Source organism: Dreissena polymorpha, chromosome 13, assembly GCF_020536995.1.
Source record: "Dreissena polymorpha isolate Duluth1 chromosome 13, UMN_Dpol_1.0, whole genome shotgun sequence".
NCBI classification, from domain to species: domain Eukaryota; kingdom Metazoa; phylum Mollusca; class Bivalvia; order Myida; family Dreissenidae; genus Dreissena; species Dreissena polymorpha.
Window position 1 is genome coordinate 57,328,885 of NC_068367.1, and position 20,117 is coordinate 57,349,001.

The following is a 20,117-nucleotide window of genomic DNA, read 5'->3' on the forward strand; positions in this document are numbered from 1 at the left end:
GTCACGTTTATGAGAACAGGAAAATGCTCAATCTCACAAATGTAATACAAGAGTTATTGGAAAACAATTTAGTTTTTCTATTTGAAATTTTGTCATGTACAAATCACAGATCCTCCATATTTACGTCGTTATTTAAATACCTTAAATAAATTTTCTGCTATCAAATTTATTGAGCAATAAAGGAAACCTGTAGCTGTGCGCTAACTAAAAACCTGGTTTTTGAAGTTCATAAATCCAAACTTTGGTTGACCAAATGTGTGAAGTAATTCCTATGATAATTAAAACAACTGCATTTGGAAGTGATAAGATTATTAACCCATGTACAAAAAAGATAACAAAGATACCCAAACTGAAAGGTTTGACAGAACAAATTTATGTAAAATTCGTTATTGTTGTATCATATGTTAATTCAATCAAGTAAATGTAAACTGTAAATAAATAGGCTACAATAATTTGTTTTATTTCATCTTCCTATGATGTTTTGCAAAAAACATTAGGTATATCTTACATAGGGTGTTGTATCAATATCGCATTCAAGGTCAGTTAAACAAAGATCTACATTGATTTAGCAAACGCGTACGCATAACGTATTATAAATAATAAATACAGTAAATATGCCACCATATTTATAATTATTTTATTTGTATTTCATTTTCTATAACTTTTATTAAAAAGTCATTGAACAGTTTGCATTAAGGCTGATCACAGATAAAATTAAGAAGAACAACTTACTGCTATTATATGAACTTGCTTATTGCAAATACCAAAGTGTGAAGACAGCTACAGCTATACTGAAAATGCATCATGACCTTCTGAATACGATTAATAAGGAACAAGAAGCAATAGTTGTTATGATTGTTCTAATTGCCAACTTCGACACTTTGGACATACCAATGGCAATTTCATTACTAAGACATGATTTTAGAATTGACGGAACTCCTTTTTACTGGATAGAATCTTATCTGACTGAAAGATCAATGCGAAATGATGTGAATAACTCTTCTTCAAAGACTGCACCCATCAAGAACGGTTTAATTCGGGCGGCGTCAAACATGTGGTTTCCGGTCAATAACGTAAGTTTGAATTGATGAATCGTTATGAAACTTGGGATACACTAACCTTGCATTGGAATGATATTTGGGGCGTGTCGGGTCAAGATCAGGGTCACGGTTTCTAAAACTGAAAACAACAGTTTCCGCTCAATAACTTGAGGTTTGCGGGAGATACTGCACTGAATTTTTCATGTGAAGGTATTTAAATTGAAGACCCGTAGCTAAGGATTGCGTTACTGGTAGTCGGGTTCATTTGACTGTTACTTTCATTTTTTACATTTAAAAAGAATACGTTGTTTCAGGTCAATGGCTTAAGTTTGCATCGACAAATCTTAATGAAACTTAGGATATAGCACGTTTGCATAGTAACCAGTATTTTGTCAGGTAATGGTCAAGTTTACTGGTCATAAATAGCAAAGTGATTTTAACTTAAGTGAATTACTTGAGTTTGAATTGAGGCATTGCACTGACTTGTTGTGCGTAGGTTTCATATATATATAGTCCCAACATGAGAGTTCATGTGTGTGTAGGCTTTGCATTCCATCTGGGACCATTTTGGGAAAGGTAATTAGGTCAAGACGAAATTTAACTAGACTGCAATATGATAAACGCAATACAGGCCAGTTGCACATTTATCTGTATGAAACCATAATACTGCAGAAAAATGTATTTTCCACAATGAAATACATGTTAAGGACAAATGATGAATATACGATAAGAACCAGAAATACTTTGAACAGCTGCTTTACAGACAAGAAATAAAATGCTAATAATAATGAATCATGTTATTCCTGTGAAGTATATATACTTTGTAAAAGTAGTACATAAAGTAAAACTTCTTTAACTCGATGTCGCAACGGGGTGACGAAACATGCTCTTGTTCTAAAAATTATCCAGTTATCTAAGTTTCCATAACGTTTAAAAAGATCACAGAAATAAAAGACACTTTTTGAGACATAATGTTAATAGTTTATTAGGTCTGAAAACCCAAAGTCGGATGCCGCTTTAAACCATTGTACTTTCGTAAATATCGTCTTGTTAAAAACACAGAGCGCGCATTATCGGGGATTTCGTTTAATGTCAAACGCTGCTTAAAATAGTTACAGGCAAGAACGCATGAGCGTATAAATATAAGCTGAAAGAAAAGCTCTGAAAAGTTGAATGCAGTGTTATTAAACCGACCAGGTCAAATAACAAGTTTAGAAGTTTTATTAGGTTCTCCGTTTAATTAATAGTGATACTTTGAATCAAACGACATTAAACATGGGTGGAAACGATAATGGATTAAATGCGGCCACTATTTTGGCATATTATATTCAGTACAAGGCGAACAAGTTCGGTGTTAAGTCGAACAGTTCGCCGATCCGAAATTTTCACAAGAACAATGTCACTGATGCGGTCGTTGAATTATGTGAGGAATTTGAGCATAGATATGCAAAGAGCTTCGGGGAGATGTGTAAGGAATGTGCGAGCAAGAACTTGGCTCAGGAGGGTTATTGGAGCATTTTGAGTGAATTGTTAGACACAGATCTTAACTGGAGTCGCATCATTGCCTTATTCGCTTTTGCTGGGGCATTGTCGGTAGACCGAATGCGGTCGAATTGCCACGGGGACGTAGAGAATATCCAGGACTGGACGTGCAAGTTCATGAGAAAACACGTAGAACAATGGGTTGACAAAAATAACGGCTGGGTAAGTTTGTTTTTTTTAACTGTTGTTGCACTTTTATTAGTTAAATTGGATTGTACAAGTTGGGCCAGCAGTTCTTCAAATATTAATCTAATAATTGTTACGACTTTAATTCTAGTTATACAATAAATTTCAATGTAATGATGTTGTACTATACTGATACAAACTGTGTTTATTCACGATATAAGGGGCTAACTATCTGTAAGAAGTGGCGCATACCAAAATAATTATTATTTCAAAATTTTGTCTAAACATTCGGAAAAGAGAAAAAAAAACTGATCGAAATAGCGGATATCAAACTACCGGAACACAATTTTCTTATCAAAGTGGCACCCGTGTTAGAATAAATGGCTATCATCAGCTATCAAGTTAGTGTTATGAACTTATGTGTGCTATTAACAAGACAGAAATAAACACAGTGTCACACACACTGTAATTTATTTAAAATAAGTCTGACGATCGTAAAGATTGAAACATTCGTTTTACATTTATTTTTGGCAGTCAATTCACTTCAGGTGAGACTTTCCTTCACAATTAATGTCAAACTCTTTCTTAAGTCTGCAATGTATGAAAAGCTGGTCGCTCTTGAACAAGTATTGTATGTAGTTGGATCAATGGCTGATCAAGGTTTCTCCCGGTCATTGGCCAAGAATTTAAATGTCTAACCCAGTTAGCGGCTAAATATTTGTCATGATATTCATATATATTAGGGATGGCAAACCTAAGCAAATCCGTAACCGGTTAACCGGTTTTGATATTCGAGCAGTTAACCGGTTAACCGCCTGTCTTTGTACCACATAAATAAAAAACAACAACCGAAAAACGTATGAGTTTATAAACAATTTGTCATATGCTTGTCGGTGAACTGTGATATTTCTTTGTTGTAATATTAGCTTCACGTCATTAACACATAATTATTGTTCTACATCTCGATCAATAAAAGCTAGTGCAGAATTTGAATTGTGTTGTGTTTTATTAACACCCATTATCCTTTAAGAATTACATGCATTAATAGTTTGCTGATTAATAACAATTGTCAATTAGCGTAAATATATTTTGCAACAGACAAATCGTTAAAGTTTGCAATAGTTGTTAAAACAAAAGTGATCGGGTGTAATCAGTTTCACGCTTTATTGATTTTTATCAAGAAGTGGTAGACAAAACAATGGCATACTTCACGGCACGTGTAAATTGTGACATATCATATCATGGAAAAAATATTGTAATTGACTCGCTTTCTGAGCCAGTCATCTTTTTCGGAGTATTTACATAGCAGTCCAGTGATGTCAGCTTTACTGGAGATTGCTCACATCGAAATTCAGCGGGGTGTTTTAATATCATGTGATTACGGAGCTTGGATGTACCCCCCCTGCAACGACAGTGTCGTTGGGCATAGTATGCATGTAGCTGATTTCTTGTCAGCAGCCCGTTTGAAAAATTTCCAGGCATCCGATGATAGAGGCATGATTATAGATTGTCGCTTTACTTTTTAAATACGTGCTATCTGATCAAGCTTTACCGACTTTATACTGGATATTCAGGTTGATGTTCTATTTATAAAAAAAATATCGCAGTCAAATGTGCTAATTGACAAGCGTAATTGGTCGGTTTATAATAAAAATTTATCAATATTTGAATAATTGAAACACAATAGACTGTAAAGTGCTAAACAAACACACTGCAGAGTAGATGCTCGTGTGCCTGCTGATGATACCGCTGCACCCCGATGGTTTACAACTCTAATCGCTTTCGATCCACAGGGGGCATCACGGGGTGGTAATTCCGATAATTTGCGAATAGATAAGCGGATTAGCCAATACAGTGAAATGAAGATAAAACAAAGCTTACGATTTGAGCATTAATTTCGTGTTTTCTGCAAGAGTAACCGAATATTAATTTTGTAATCGGTTAACCTCCTCAAGAAACGGATAACCGGTTAACCGATTAACCGTTGCCATCCCTAATATATATTGAATTTTCAGTTCCACGTATTGGTATATGGTTAAAGCGTTAAATCAGTGTGTTCGCTCCGTTTTCTACTGGTTAAATAGAACATCAACACAAAGAGTCTAATTGTGAACTAAAATCATATGTCACTGCGCTTTGGGTATGGATTTACCATGTTTTATAAAACACATACGGGTACTGACGTCTCCACGTGTCAGTGATTATTAAAATAATGTCGCAATGAAGAATGGTCACGACCAGCTCTTTTTATTACGACCTGATTACTAATTATTTTACAACGTGAACAGATCAGTACATGGCACGGTTTTAAGCAAATACGATAAGAAATACATTGTACTTGATTTCGATTTGCAAAGGTTCATTCGGTACTTCAGTTCTTTATAAGGTTATTAAGGATTACTTAAATATCGGCATACCAAAATCGAGGCGAATGAATTATACAAAAATTACAAATAACAATCAAACTCTTTTTATATTTCACACTTCATAACTGATACAAATTGAGTATCGTAAATGTAAAACTGTATGTAGAATGGACTTGTGACAAAAAAGTCTGGTTGATGTGATACGTCTGGATAAGTTTCATCGAAAAAAGATGCGCGTGAAAATGTTTACTAAACGTTCTCTCAAAAATAGGCTCTTTTGGTTAAAACAAGAACAGCAATATTACAAATAATATTCTTAAAAATCTAGAAAAAACATGCGCCTCAGCAGATACGCAATACAGTTTTGTTCGAAATCATTCTCATTTTTTGTTCCTTATCTATTTCCAGAATGGACTGATAGAATTCCACAACAAACCAGATGAGAAGCAGAATGGTGGATGGGGCTCTCTGTTTGTGAGCGCGTTCAGTGCTGCGTGCCTGCGAGTGCTTCTCCCAAACCATTGTTAAGCCCAACGTTTAGATCTCTGTTTCAAATATTGTCGTTGTCTGCTTTTCGTAAGAGAGAAATAAATCAAAGCATCTGTGACCGTGGTCCGACAATGACCGACTGCGTGTACTTCGGGTTCGTGCAAGCTGAATGTTTTTACTATTTATATATCTTATTTTCGAAGCTATCGGAATTGAATCCAAACTTCGTTTAGTTTATTTTTTGCTGGCAGATCATCTATTTCGTAATTGATCTGAATGCTACGCGTGACAAGAAAGATGCCGTGAGATGTGTACTACTCCAGTATCGTTGCGTAGGCTTGAATCATTGATTTCCCTCGAACAATTATAACACATACATTGTCACTAGACATTTGAACTGGAAAAAAATCGATTTCAGTTTGTAAGTTTTATCAAACCATTGATGCTATCTAAGAGAAAAGTTTGTATATATGTTTCTGGCATATGTGTGATTGTCTATATGGCAGCAGAGAGATCTTCTAGTCTTCATTTTCTGACATTGTATATACATGTATTTTCATTAATCCATTATTATATTGCCAGCTTGAATTGTTGTTTAATCATTTAAGAGATGAATTTTCTTTTTTTTAAATGTAGATTTATCGAAATTATAAAATAAAATACAATAACGAGTTTGTGTTTTTAGTAAATATTCATAAAACTACCAATAACCCAATATAATTTAACCATTGATCAATATCGTAAACAAAACTTAACAAAAGTTCATTTCATTTGTTTGTGTACTTTGTAACGTACAAAAAGTTTTTAATTGTGAACGACATTGTATTTAATTGTTGAGCGTGTGTTTGACCGCATAAAGAGACCGGGAAGATCGAAGTAAACTAATAAAAAGTATCAAGGTAGCGACATATAAAATACCTGTTTCATCACGTATTTACAATTACAGTGTGACGTATACAATTGTTTACTAGCAAGCAATTGCCGCAGTTCTTTTTTGAAAATTTTGGGTTTCAATTTCATTTGGGGGAAAACTCAGGTTTGTCCAGACTTCAGACACAAACAACAAAATTTGCAAGGAAAATCAAGCTGGGTAAATGCAGTATATAACCACGTACCACACACTGGCGGTGTTGCTATAATAGATAACTGGATGACTAACAGCTCCACGCAGGCCTGTTGATACTAGACGTACTTGTCATTCGACCAATCTAGCTGTATGCGAAACGTGCAATGCGAATCTAAAACACACGTTGTATTGAAAACATTGAAGGTCGCACACGCGCAATGTCGTAAAATAAATATCAGTGCAACGCGGGAAACATGATTATGCTATTTTCTTATTGTTAAGCGACTTTGCTCTTCAACACGTATCTAATATAATAAGAATACCCTCGTCGTTTCTTTTCAAGACAAGAAGTTAAACGTCGGAAGGGACTATCTTCAATATGAATAAAATTAGTACACGTTATCTATTATTTAAAATATTTGACATTTCTGAAAAAGATACTAAATTTTATTGAAAAGTTAGACATACGAAAATGCAGCCAATCCATACAATGGGCGGACTTTTTAACCTATTCTTGATTTTTTTCAAGAATAATTGATAAATCACAACAATAAAAAGTATAATATTTACCATAGCAGCGTACATGCTGGTAATTATGACTCGTTTTGGTACTCATAATCTACAATTTATACGTCATGCATGACGACCAATTGATCGTAAATATGTCGTGCTGTTGCTTGACCTTCATGCACACCATCGTGTTCACTTTAAAAACATTCAGATAAGTATGTGACAGTAGTTCGGCATTTACGACAAAAACAAAATGGGCTTTTACACTGCCAGGTATGTAAGGACTAAAAATGGAAACCTCTATAAACAAATCATACACACTTCAAAGATAATTGGCATATTTACCAGAATGTAATCAACAATTCTTTACTGACAAAAGTAGTTCACTTAACATTATTATGGACACATTTATCAGAACTACTAAGAATGACTACGGATAAGCAATACTTATAATTAAGAAATATGTAAATTCCTCTATATATACTATTGGTTTTAAGTATCACATTATTTAATAATGCAAAACATAAATAAAGGTTGGATACAGGATTTTCAAAGAGTTGACTTATGTTCGCAACTACCAGAGGAAGCAAACACTTAACTAAGTAATATAAGTATTACTTCAAAACTTACGAAGAAGATAAGAAAATGAGAATTATACGGACAGCTAGCAAGAAATGATTATCATGCGAACACTCAATTTAAATATATTGTATTGACATCATCAAGCCCTGGGTCGCTACTTAAAGCGTATATTTTGAGGTAAATGTATATTAGAGCCACGTTATTATGTACATGTTGGTTGTCAATCTATCATCATAAGCAGTGAAACTTCGAAATAGATGAAATCATCGCTACATACGTAATGTGGTTTACTTCTCGTTTAACAAACACTTACTATCGTATCTTTCTTAGAAATAAATATATCATTTTTATAAGTGCAACTTGGCACTTGCTTGCAGTGTCTTACGCAGAAAGGCGGACGTATGAGACAATGTTTTTTGGCATTTTATGGATTTATTAACACTCATTACTTATAGACAAAGCAGGGTAAGGGTTTTTGGGGTCGTAAAGCCGTAATAATTATTTGTTCCATTTGTTGTGTTGTTACTACCTCATGTCTATTTATACGTTGTATGCAAGTTTTAACTATAAAAATGCATGGAAATACGCAGTCCTGTGTTGTCTGGGAAAATACTGTAAGCGACCATGGATAGTCAGTTGGTTCCTTTTTTCTTCGATGAATGTTTTGTGATGACACGTTTAGCTAGCTTGGGATGGATAGCACAATGATTAACATGAAATAAGAAAACATTAAAATGATTTAGGGGCGTCCCCATGTTTCTTGCTTCATGTCAAGGCTACATGATGTGCCCCTGTTCGAAACACACCAAGTCCAAATAGTTCCTACTTCTCGTTCTTAAGTATACAAATGCTACTTGAGCGCACATATCCGAAATGTAATTTATAACTTCAACATCACAACCACTGGTATTCACCTGTGTGGTATATTAGATTTATGCGTCTGGATACCGAGTTATGATATGCTGGGGTGCAATCTTGAGTACATCTTGAACGAAACTACTGGTAAGCATCCTACGCGAATTCTCGCTCTGCTTATGTAATCTATTCAGCAGAAAATCTAAAACACGTAACTGATATTAAAATTTACACTTAACGTGAAACTGCTTACACGTAAATGGAGTCTTGAGGCATTGGTGAAACTGCTTACACGTAAATGGAGTCTTGAGGCATTGGTGAAACTGCTTACACGTAAATGGAGTCTTGAGGCATTGGCGAAAACTGCTTACACGTAAATTGAGTCTTGGGGCATTGTTTTCAATCACCGCGTCGGTTACACCTTACACGCGTAATAGGTGAATAAAGAATGTGAATACGTCTCAGATAGCATTATTCATTTCCTATCATGTGCATGTCAGCTTTTTGAAAGGGTCTTTATTAATAATATATTATGAAAATAAACCCTCACGATTGTTTTGTATAATTACTGGAATTATAAGTACGGATAAGTGGACACAAATAATGTGTTTGTGATTTGCCAATAATGCGCCGCATGCTCAGAACTTACTTACAAATACTGTGCCTGAGCACATTTTTCAAGTTCTATACATACTATACCATTCATTCACTCAAAGGCAAACGAAACAACATTTTCTAAATGTGTAGACTGTCAGGTAGACAAGTTGCATGTAATACATTTGAAGGGGCCTTTTCACAAATTTTGACATGTGTTGAGATTTGTCATTAAATGCTTTATATTGATAAATGTAAACATCGTATCTAAAAAGCTCCAATGCAAAAAACAATAATAAAAATAATAATAAATATACCGACAACAACATAACCCTCCAAATTATTCAATCGTTTCGCGTTGCAAGCTTTATAATTTTCAGGATTTTAAATCGTCAAAACATGCATATAATGAATATTTTAGACATGGTAAATGTTCAGTATTACTGTTTTCTCACAAATATCACAACTACAACGAACATTTGAGAATCTCAAACAATTTTTTTTTAATTTTGTCAATCTACCAAAACCTGAAAAAGACCCTTTAAGTAAAACGCAAATAATATCAACATAATTTCGTAAAATAAGACATAAAAACAAAGCCGTGTAATACACCTTGCAGTTACGTATGGTTTACACTCGTCGCAATAAATTATTATAAATAAGAGTAATTAATGCAAGATCGTGTTATGTTTTGTAAAACTCATTTGAGATATGTTACGGCAATTCTGTTCGCTAAATCCGTTTTAAAATAATCGGGTTTTCTTTAAAGAAAACGGCTGGTTAATATATTATAATTAAACCATATATATACCGGTATAGAGATATACAAGTATATACCGGTAAAGAGATATACAAGGTATGTATGTGTGTGTTTGTGTGTGTGAAAAATTATATAAAGAGTGTCGGTTGATTAAACATTTTGATTTTCAAGCGATCTGTGGTTTAATAATAACTTTATTGCATGCTCACTGCCCATGCCATTGAAATATTGAAATCACGCATCATATGATTCAGGCCACCTAATTGTTACGCTGTCTCATTCTTTATGTGTTTTTTTTTAAATAAATAATACTTATTTGCATTCAGCTGCATGCATATCCTGTTAAAGGTTTCGATCTATTATAAGTGTTTTTGTCACTGTTTTCATTAACTACGTCGGATGATTGTCGGATCATATGATACAGTTCGCCTTATAGATAATCTGTCTCATCCATTATGTTTGTTTTTAATAATGATTGGCATTAACTACATTTATATCCTTCTAAAGTTTCAATCTATTCATTATTTCTGTTTCACTGTTTTCATTTACCACGTCGGATAATTGTCGGATCATAGTTTTTGATAATTTTTTTTATATTATTTCGTGAATATTCGCTAAGATTATTTAAATGTTTTCATCGGAATTGTAAACATATGGTCGAATATGTGTTGCGTATTCAGATAACAGAAATACATCGAGGTATAGACATACATATTCGGTCTTTACACTCCTTAATATTGACATTATCGACTTTGAACGCCCTTTTTATGTTTTAAAATAATATAGCTAATAATATATTTAAAATAATAATTAAATTGGAACTATATTAAAAATCAACAATTTTTCTTCTTTCAAATCACCAGAGTCAATGCTCGATACAAATTCTATAGAGACCCTTTCCGGTAATCCGACATGGCCCAATTGCAACAATGTCTACATTTAGTCTGAAACAGCCTAAACATTTTTATTTTTATACTCACATTTTTGTTGAACTTTTTTTCATTTACAACATTCAACTTAGCAAACACTAGTGGTGTCAGAAATCAATTGTCAAGTGAACGATGTGAGTTCAAACATCATGCAACTTATAGTTAAATGGTGCTGAAAATTAATCGAAGAACAGTTGTTGATTTTCTTTTATGTAACTTGAGCAAAACAGTGGGCCATTTTAAAATCATAACAATACGTTTGATCAAGCGGTGCAGTCCATTATTTAAATGTTCAAATCCGAGTTTATTTGTATAATACAATTGTTGTTAATCGTTGCGACACATGAACTACCTCGTTTGTTTAACATTCCCAAGTATTTCCACCCGATTAAAGGTAACAAAAGAAGTTACTTAATCTCTTTAATGAAATCACCGGTAGTTTTATTTCTGTAAGTTTCGAAAACCTTTCTGTGGCAGGTCACAAATGCACGCCGACAAATGGTTCCCGACAATTAAATTAGAAACGATTGTGAATGGTTAACACAGTTGACGCAAATTAAAGAAACGAAATCATTTGATAAAACTGTGCCATGAGTCTTGAAACGTCAATAAGCTGAAAGATAATTGAGTGTTTAAAACAATTGTAGACATTGAAGAAAAAAACTAGACAGTTATACCCCAAAGTGTTCAACGTACGGAAACGACCAAGTGTAATTAATCTCGTTTTCTGGAATGAGCAACCTATTTTTTTCAAGCTGCATAATTTAACCTGGTAAGGTCTAGATGCATTGTTTAGATTGATGGCTAACTTTTAGCGTCCAATCCTCCATGAATATTTCAACATGTCGGTTATATCTTCTTTTTTTTTAATTTAATGTCGGTTATATCTTAACAAATGTATTAAACTAGATCTGTAAACACTTATTAAGCCAATATTATATTGAAACTTACATAATTATAAAAACATCAATATTAATCTCGCAAACAGTAGAACATTTTGTAATAATAAAGGAAATGACGTCACAATCACATGACGTCAATTGCAACAATGTCAAAGTGTTACATACTATTTGGCGTTAAAATTAACATATAACCAAAATAATATATTGCATCAATATAAAAAGCATATAGTTCATATATGTATATGTTATCTAATTAACTAGATTATTAAAGTAGGATCAGTTATGATACAAAATATCTGGAAAATGCAGTTTGAATGCGAATATGTTAAATGAACCAGTAAAAACTACCTTAAAAACTAGAAAATTAGAAGAGAACTTTAGAATTCATACCTAGGGGAGCTATTGTTCCTAGGTTATGCAATAACATTCTTTTAAGAGGCGTTTCCAGTTATTTTGTATTATTTTAATATGAACAAAAGAAAAATCATCAATGCTATGTCCAGCAGAATTAAACTGTTCTGAAACATTCGTAAAACAGTCAGGAAAATGATTAATGTCAAATTTATGGCTATTCATTCTTTACATGAACAACAAAATACACCGAGTTGTTTTGACGAGTTCATTTAGGCCATATTGGAGAGGGTCATGCAAAGAATATACGCATTTGATTTTAAGAAATACGACACATTTTAAACAAAGAATGACTTCAAAGAATGTTCCGATTCAGATTAAGTGTTTTATGGACTTAAAATCAGATTACGAAACATTCACGTGTTGTCAAGTCCAAAACAATGTTCTATACAATATATTCATTGCAGTTTAAACAATTGCAACTTAAACATGCTTATTATTTAATATAAATGAAGTTGTAGCCTTAATTGTCACGCATATACAAAAATAGTTGTTTATTAATAAAATTCAAAGAAATGTTTACTTACATAAAACAAACTTAACATAACAGTCTCGAAATATGTGTGACATATTTAAAGTAACTTAGCGGAACTAGCTTGAAATGTTACTAACGATCACAGGCATAGGTATAAGGTTCGTCTGCGTTTAAAAAATTAGGCGCACTCGTTGTATAGAGCACAAAAGCATGTCTGAAGGAAATCGTTTATGATTATTGAGGTTTTCCATGAAATGTGTCGATACACATTTGCTTGGGAAACCTAGAATCGCGATAAAGTGATTGGTGTTGCTTCCGAATAAAATGTTTTAAAGCCAACCAAGTCTGGTTGGATTGTTTTTTAATTTGTGTGTTTAATTTGCAAAATCCTTTCAAATGAGTTAAAGGTTATAGGTTTAATTTGGAAAGGGATGTAAGCATAGCGTATTCATTTACTAATTAAATACATAAACTTTACTTAATGTTAAAGTTTTCGAGAAACGATATAAAAGCAGACTGTTGAATGTGTTCAAATACTGATCTCAAGTAAAATTGATTGCTGTTCAAATTCTAAGTACCGATCGATTTTCTTTTGGTGTTTTCTGATATATTCGTTTTGGATCCATACCGCATCGATATAAACGTACGTATACAAATCAGTAACCGTAATACGGCAACTTACAGAATAATTGTAACCAACGTGTGAATTTGAATTGGTAATAAATAGTCCTTATATTACATTGTATATTTAGTATTTGTGTCCATGCCTGTGAAATACACTTATGTACAAATATTACATGTTGTGTAAGTTACGTTCACAATTGACTTGACTTCAAGTAGTTTAAGTGCATTAAAGTTTAAAGAATATTCTTTATTTTTAGAATAACAGTCGGAATAATATTGCCCTGGTGCATTAGAATTGTTGACTTCCATACATTCGTTGCTCATCATTGCAATAGAAATTGTAGAAATTCACCACGCCCATATCTTTTCACACAATTACCTACACATGACCGTGGTAAATAAAACAACCACCTGGAATTCATACGCCCTGGTCTTTTTGTGTACAATCAATATAAGGTTCCGAACCCGGAATGGATGACACCCATTGGGCTACCCGATCGAATACTTATCACCTAACTAAGTGACGCAGGCATCGGATGAGCCGGTGGGCTTAGCAACAAGCCAAACACGGACCAAATACTGTAGTGTATGTTTAAGTTATTAACAGTCCGTTTAAATTATTTACATACCAACATTCGATCGCCTGAGCCTACGTATATACGGTCGATAGACCTACTGAAAAGACGGGTATGAAAACGGTTATAAACTTAGGACATGCTTTGACGTCATTTGTAATTTAGGTCTCCAAAGTAATGTTTTAGCGTCATAAAATATTGCCAATTTAGTCTGTTTTTTAAATAGGCCGTGTAAAATTGCGAACAAAACGTTTGTCATAAGGATGTGTTTATAATTGTCTTATTACAAATGCGCATATATGCAATCCCATGAACACAAATTATCACTTAAAATAAATTAATACATAAATAAACAAATACATCAAAAATACATAAATAAAATAAGTAAATAAATTAACAAATGTATACATGCACAAATAGATACAAACTTAATATATACGGTCAATATGATAAAAGATATATTGCAAAGTGATATTTGCGAACTAAATCGAAATTAAAATGTGAATATAACTATCATATTATAATTATGAAGTTCGCTTTAAAGTAATATCAATTTGTCTTTGAACATAAGCGGATGCGCATTGTCAATATGAAAAAGTTAATGTTAATGTTATCGAATCACATTCTTTGTGTATACATAACACAATTATGCACACATAATTATTAATTATAATACGGTATGTAATGTAATTGTGTATCTCTATATCGTTAACTTTAGTGTCCTAGATTGATGATAATATTTTTAAATTCGTGATAAAGAATTTCTTGTAAACAACAATAATACAAAGCCATTTTAACAGCAAATTATCGCTCAGAATCCTTATATGGACCTCTCGTTTTATCCATTTATTCCGAGATAAAGCCACTGTGCTGTGTAGTACAAAAACACAAACATTGCAACTTAAATATGATAATAATTTTGAGTGAACATAAAAGTTTAGCCTGATTGGTCTGAACTATGAATTCATCTTTCTATATTAATATAGTTTTTTTCTTATGTTTGCATAAGCATTATTTCAGCAGCTTGACAATCAACATATTTGTGATATAGTCCAAACAATGTATTTAGTTTTGTGATTCATTTCTTTATAAGTATTAGTATTTGTTTTACAAGTAATCAGGCCTTCCGATCAGAAAACTAGGAAAGACATATACACGCGCATTATATTACGAACACTAATCGAACGATAGGCAAGGAAAATAAAGTTTGGATAATTAGTATATTGAGAAAAGAAAATTATTCAAAGCTTATATGTAAGAAGATGTTCATGATAATAGAGAAAACACTGTTTTGGGGGAAACCCCGAGAATCACCAAAAGAAAACAGGGTGTAGCTAAAATGCGATTGATAAAGCCCGACCGCCGTAGTTACATTTTCAAGGAATCTTATTTTCCTAATTTAATACCCGTAATAAAGGTATTTAAGCATATACTACTCATCGACATCTAATACTATAAATTATGAATAAATTATAAACATTAATTCAATTTCAACAATGGTGAGATTCAATGTTCGAACTCGTATATAAGAGACGTACAATATACAAGAAAAATCTACAACTTAATATCCAATGGTAATGAATATCATATTGATTTTACTTCGTAATCAATAGATTCATGCATGTTTAATAATGTTAGATAGATAGATTAGATAGATGTATTTCGGAGATAGCATACATACACACAATGCATTAAAACAAGATGTACATAAAAACAATATGAAGTAAAAAACAATCATAATTGAAAAGTACATGCATAGAATGCACTATGGCATGCGCACTAACGCCAATGATTACTAAAAAAGAGCAATATCCCTTATTTCCATTGTGGTCCTTGTTGTTGGTGGCACGACATAGAGAAGCACTAGTAATAAATGAATACTAAATACTATGTTAATAATAATAAATGCATGAAATATAATACTGAGATTCAGATCAATGAACACAAATGTATCAATTATGATCGTCATATCACATGTTAAATTTGGATGGATTAAAAATTTAAAGGTTACTACAATAAACTAAAATGTAAATATTCACATTAAGTATGCATGTTTTATTAATCCGAAATGATAAGACATAGGGAAAGGAAAATGTAAACATTTAACACCATAGCATAGCAACGTAAGATAGATAAACTACTCTATTTAAAAGATGTAGTTTTATTGCAGATTTAAAACTGGACAATACTGGCATCTGGGTTATAAAAGATGGTAGTTTATTCCACAATGTGCAACCCAAGCAACTGAAAGACTTCTTCCCATTTCCTTTAACCTTTGGTACAAAGAAAGCACCTGTATTACTTAATCTGGTATTATGGGAATGGACAGAATTCTGGGGAATTGATGTTGGAAATGATGTCGGAAATGACCTCGATTCATATAATCATTATATTTTTATATCAATTATATCGTAATCAATAAATTGTTTTAGACTTGACATACTTGTGAACACTGTGTCATAGTTATAAATTTTTAAATCTGAATATGTTAAACATGTCGACTCATGGGCAGATTTTAAATACTACTAGTTTATATTCATTATTCAAACATACGCATGTTAACGGTTTAAACGTTAAAGGATAAATATTTTATACAGTCGATATAACCATAAAACTGAACGTAAATAACGTACATTTATATACCATAAGCGCTTCAATTAACTTTACAGTGTAACCCCCCCCCCCCCCCCCCCCCCCCGAGTCGTAGCCACACTGAGGCACCTGCCTCGGCTTAAATTTGCAGAACACAACCGTATTGGAAAAAATTGACAATCATAAGTAATAATGATGCAAGTTGCTGCATAATCAAAGACTATAAGAGATGCATTTTAGTACATAGGGCTGTAAGTATAGTGTTAAGTTAAACGGACTGGTATTGAACACGTTTCCGATACTGCATATCGTTCAAAGTATATTCAAAGTACGTTATTTGTGTTTTCATGATGTCTATCTTCGTTCTCATCATGACCCCATGGCTGTACTGACTCAAACAGGGACACAGCTCGAGATATATAAGTACTTGATACTTTAACCGTTCACGTACATGCATTGTAACAAATAGAACACAATACAAGAGTATTGACTCATGACTTATTACTAGTATATCCGGAAATAAAGCTTCTCGATCGTCACTTCTTGGTCGTTCGCTGTTTTATTTTATATGAGTAACACTCACCGAAGAATACACATACATGTATGATCAAACGTGCTGACTGATGCAACACTAGATCATATATATGTATACACGTAATTGGGTTATTTACTGTATACCGTGGTTTTAAATTAGCTTCAATACGCAATATACCTGCTCGAAGGAAACAATAATTTCCCATGGAAAGACAATTGAACACCCATTTCTTTAATGTACCTCTGCCTACACTTCTGAACCCATTATTATGTGGCATTTTTTAAATATAAATTTCGCACCCGAGTTGAGGAAGTTGACACCCATTTGCGCAATCTCTCATCGAACAATCTACACACTCAAACATGGAGTGAGCCTTAATAATAACACGAAAAGAGACCAAATATCTGCTTAACTGTATAAGAAATGTACAATCCCGTTAAATCAATAAAATACCAGGACTCAATCGCATGAACATTTGTAAACATTTGGTAGATCTATTTCAAAGACGGGTATTAAACACGGTTGTAAACTGGTACATGGTTTGATCATTGCCATATTTACAGTTTGCTGTTTAAAGTAGGACAACGAAATCACGCTTTAACGTCACCTCAGACATGTGGCAAAGTGACCCTTATATTAAATATGTATCTTTCGCAATGTTTATGCACGATAAGTTTGCTGTCAATAATACACGTGTATTAGCATGTTTATATATATTGACGGCATTATTTTTCTGTTCATTTTCATTGATGATAAATGAAGACTGCTCGGACTAAACGTGTATTGAAACATAGTATACCGTTGCTACAATGATTATGAGTAGAAAATATACGAGTCAGGGTACAATAACTGCATGCCAATGCAGCTTGATTGAACCACCCGCAATTAAGCTGTTCGATGTTGTTACACGCCTACAAAAACACAAAGTTTGTATGAAACAGAAAAAGACGTATTATAAGTTTTTTAAACGTATGGATTTTACAATCTATGATTGAAGTGTTTTCGCAAATAAACACAACCTGTTAAATTCCGTTTTACGATATTAAAATGATATTGACTTAATCAGTGTTTGTGTCACGTTTAAGAGAACGGGAAAAGGATCAATCCAGATATGTAATCCAAGCGTTATTGGAAAACAATTTAGTTTTTCTGAATGAAATGTGGTCATGTAAAAAGCACAGATCATCCATATTTACGACGTTATTTAAATACCTTAAATGCATTTTCTAATATCAAATTTCTTGAGAATAAAGGTACCGTGTAGCTGTGCGTAAATTAAAATACTGGTTTTAGACAGCTCATATCTCAAATTTGGTTGACCAAATTTGTGAATTAATATCTATAATAATTTAACCACTGCAATAGGCTATGTTACGATTATTTACTCATGCACTAAAAAGATAAAAAAAAGATGCCAACACTGAACAATTTGACAGAAAACAATATTTAAAATTCGTTATTATGAGTATTCAATATATTCATTAAATCAAAAGAATGTACACTATAAAGATTCGATAAATATTTAATGTAACCGTTCTATGATGTTTTGCGAAAATATTAGGTAAATCTAATATAGTTGTTTTATATGCATCGCATTCAAAGTCGGTTAAACACAAGTTGATTTAGCAAACGCATACGCATCGTTTATAATACAATAATAAAATACAGAAAATATACCACCATTTTTATTTTAATTGTATTTGCATTCCATTTTGAATCCTTTTTATCAAAACTTCTGTAAAAGATTGCATTAAAATCAATCATAGATAACAAGTAACAATAGTTTTTATGATTGATTTTAGTGCCAACTTCGACATTTTTGACATAACAATTTCAATCCTAAGAAATTATTTTGGAATTGAAGGAACTGCTCTTTACTGGATAGAATTGTATCTTCCTGAAAGATCAATGCGAGTTGATGGGAATAACTCTTCTTCAAAGACTACTCATCAAGCACGGTTTAATGAATGCGGGCGTCGTCAAACAGGTGGTTTCCGGTAAATAACTTAAGTTTGCATTGATTAATCGTAATGAAACTTTGGATACACTAAGCTTGCATTAAGGTGATATTTGAGGCTGTCGGGTCATGGTCAAGGTCAATGTCACGGTTTGTAAAACGGAAAAAAGTTTCCGCTCAAGACCCGTAGCTAATGATTGCGTTTCGGGTAGTCGGGTCCATTTGAAGGTTACTTACATTACTAACGCTAAAAAGAATACGTTGTTTCAGGTCAATGGCTTAAGATTGCATCGTCAAATTTAAATGAAACTTAGGATATAGCAAGTTTGCATAGTAACCAGTATTTTGGGGGTATCTGGTCAAAGCTAAGGTCATTGTTACTTAGGTCAGGAAAAGTCAAGTTCACTGTTCATAAAATAGAAAAGTGATTTTAACTTGAGTAAATAACTAGAGTTTGGATGGAGGTATTGTACTGAAATGTTGTGCGTAGGTTTCATATTAGCAATTCAAACACGAGAGTTGGTGTGTGTGGAGGCAGCTTACATTTACTGTAAGCTTTGTATTCCATCTGGGGCCATTTTGGGAAAGGTAATTAGGTCAAGACGAAAGTGAAATGGACTGCAATATGATACACGCACTACAGGCCAGTTCCACATTTACCTGAATGAAACTATAATACTACAGAAAATAGTAGTTTATTTTCCACAATGAAATATTTGTTAAGAACAAATAATGAATCTACGTTAAGAACCATAAATACTTAGAACAGGTACTTTACAGAGAAGAAATAATAAATAATAATTATAATGAATCATGTTATTCTTGTGAAGGATATATACTTTGTAAAAGTAGTACATAAAGAAAACTTCTTAACTCGACGTCGCAACGGGATGACGAAACATGCCATAGTTATAAAACGCATCAAGTTATCAAAGTTTCCTTAACGTTGGAAAAGATCACAGAAATGAAAGAGACTTTTTGAGACGTAAAGTTATTATAATAGTTTATTAGGTCTGAAAACCCAAAGTCGGATGCCGCTTTAAACGATAGAATACTGAACGATAAACCCATTGTAGTTTCGTAAAATCCGTCTTGTCAACAACAAAGAACGCGTAATATCGACCACAAACGAGCTTCCGCTTTTAAAAATAATTACGGGAAAGTACGCATGGGTGTATAAATACACG

At 33.0% G+C, this 20,117-nt stretch overlaps 1 protein-coding gene across 1 annotated transcript; it reads left to right on the top strand.

Moving 5' to 3' along the window:
• The first annotated feature begins 2,129 nt into the window (after positions 1 to 2,129).
• On the top strand, positions 2,130 to 6,234 carry LOC127855359 (bcl-2-like protein 1). Its single transcript, XM_052390858.1, has 2 exons — positions 2,130 to 2,744; positions 5,483 to 6,234. The coding sequence occupies exons 1-2, from the start codon at positions 2,316 to 2,318 to the stop codon at positions 5,600 to 5,602; spliced, it is 549 nt and encodes a 182-aa protein (XP_052246818.1). The 5' UTR covers positions 2,130 to 2,315; the 3' UTR covers positions 5,603 to 6,234.
• The last annotated feature ends 13,883 nt before the right edge of the window (positions 6,235 to 20,117 follow it).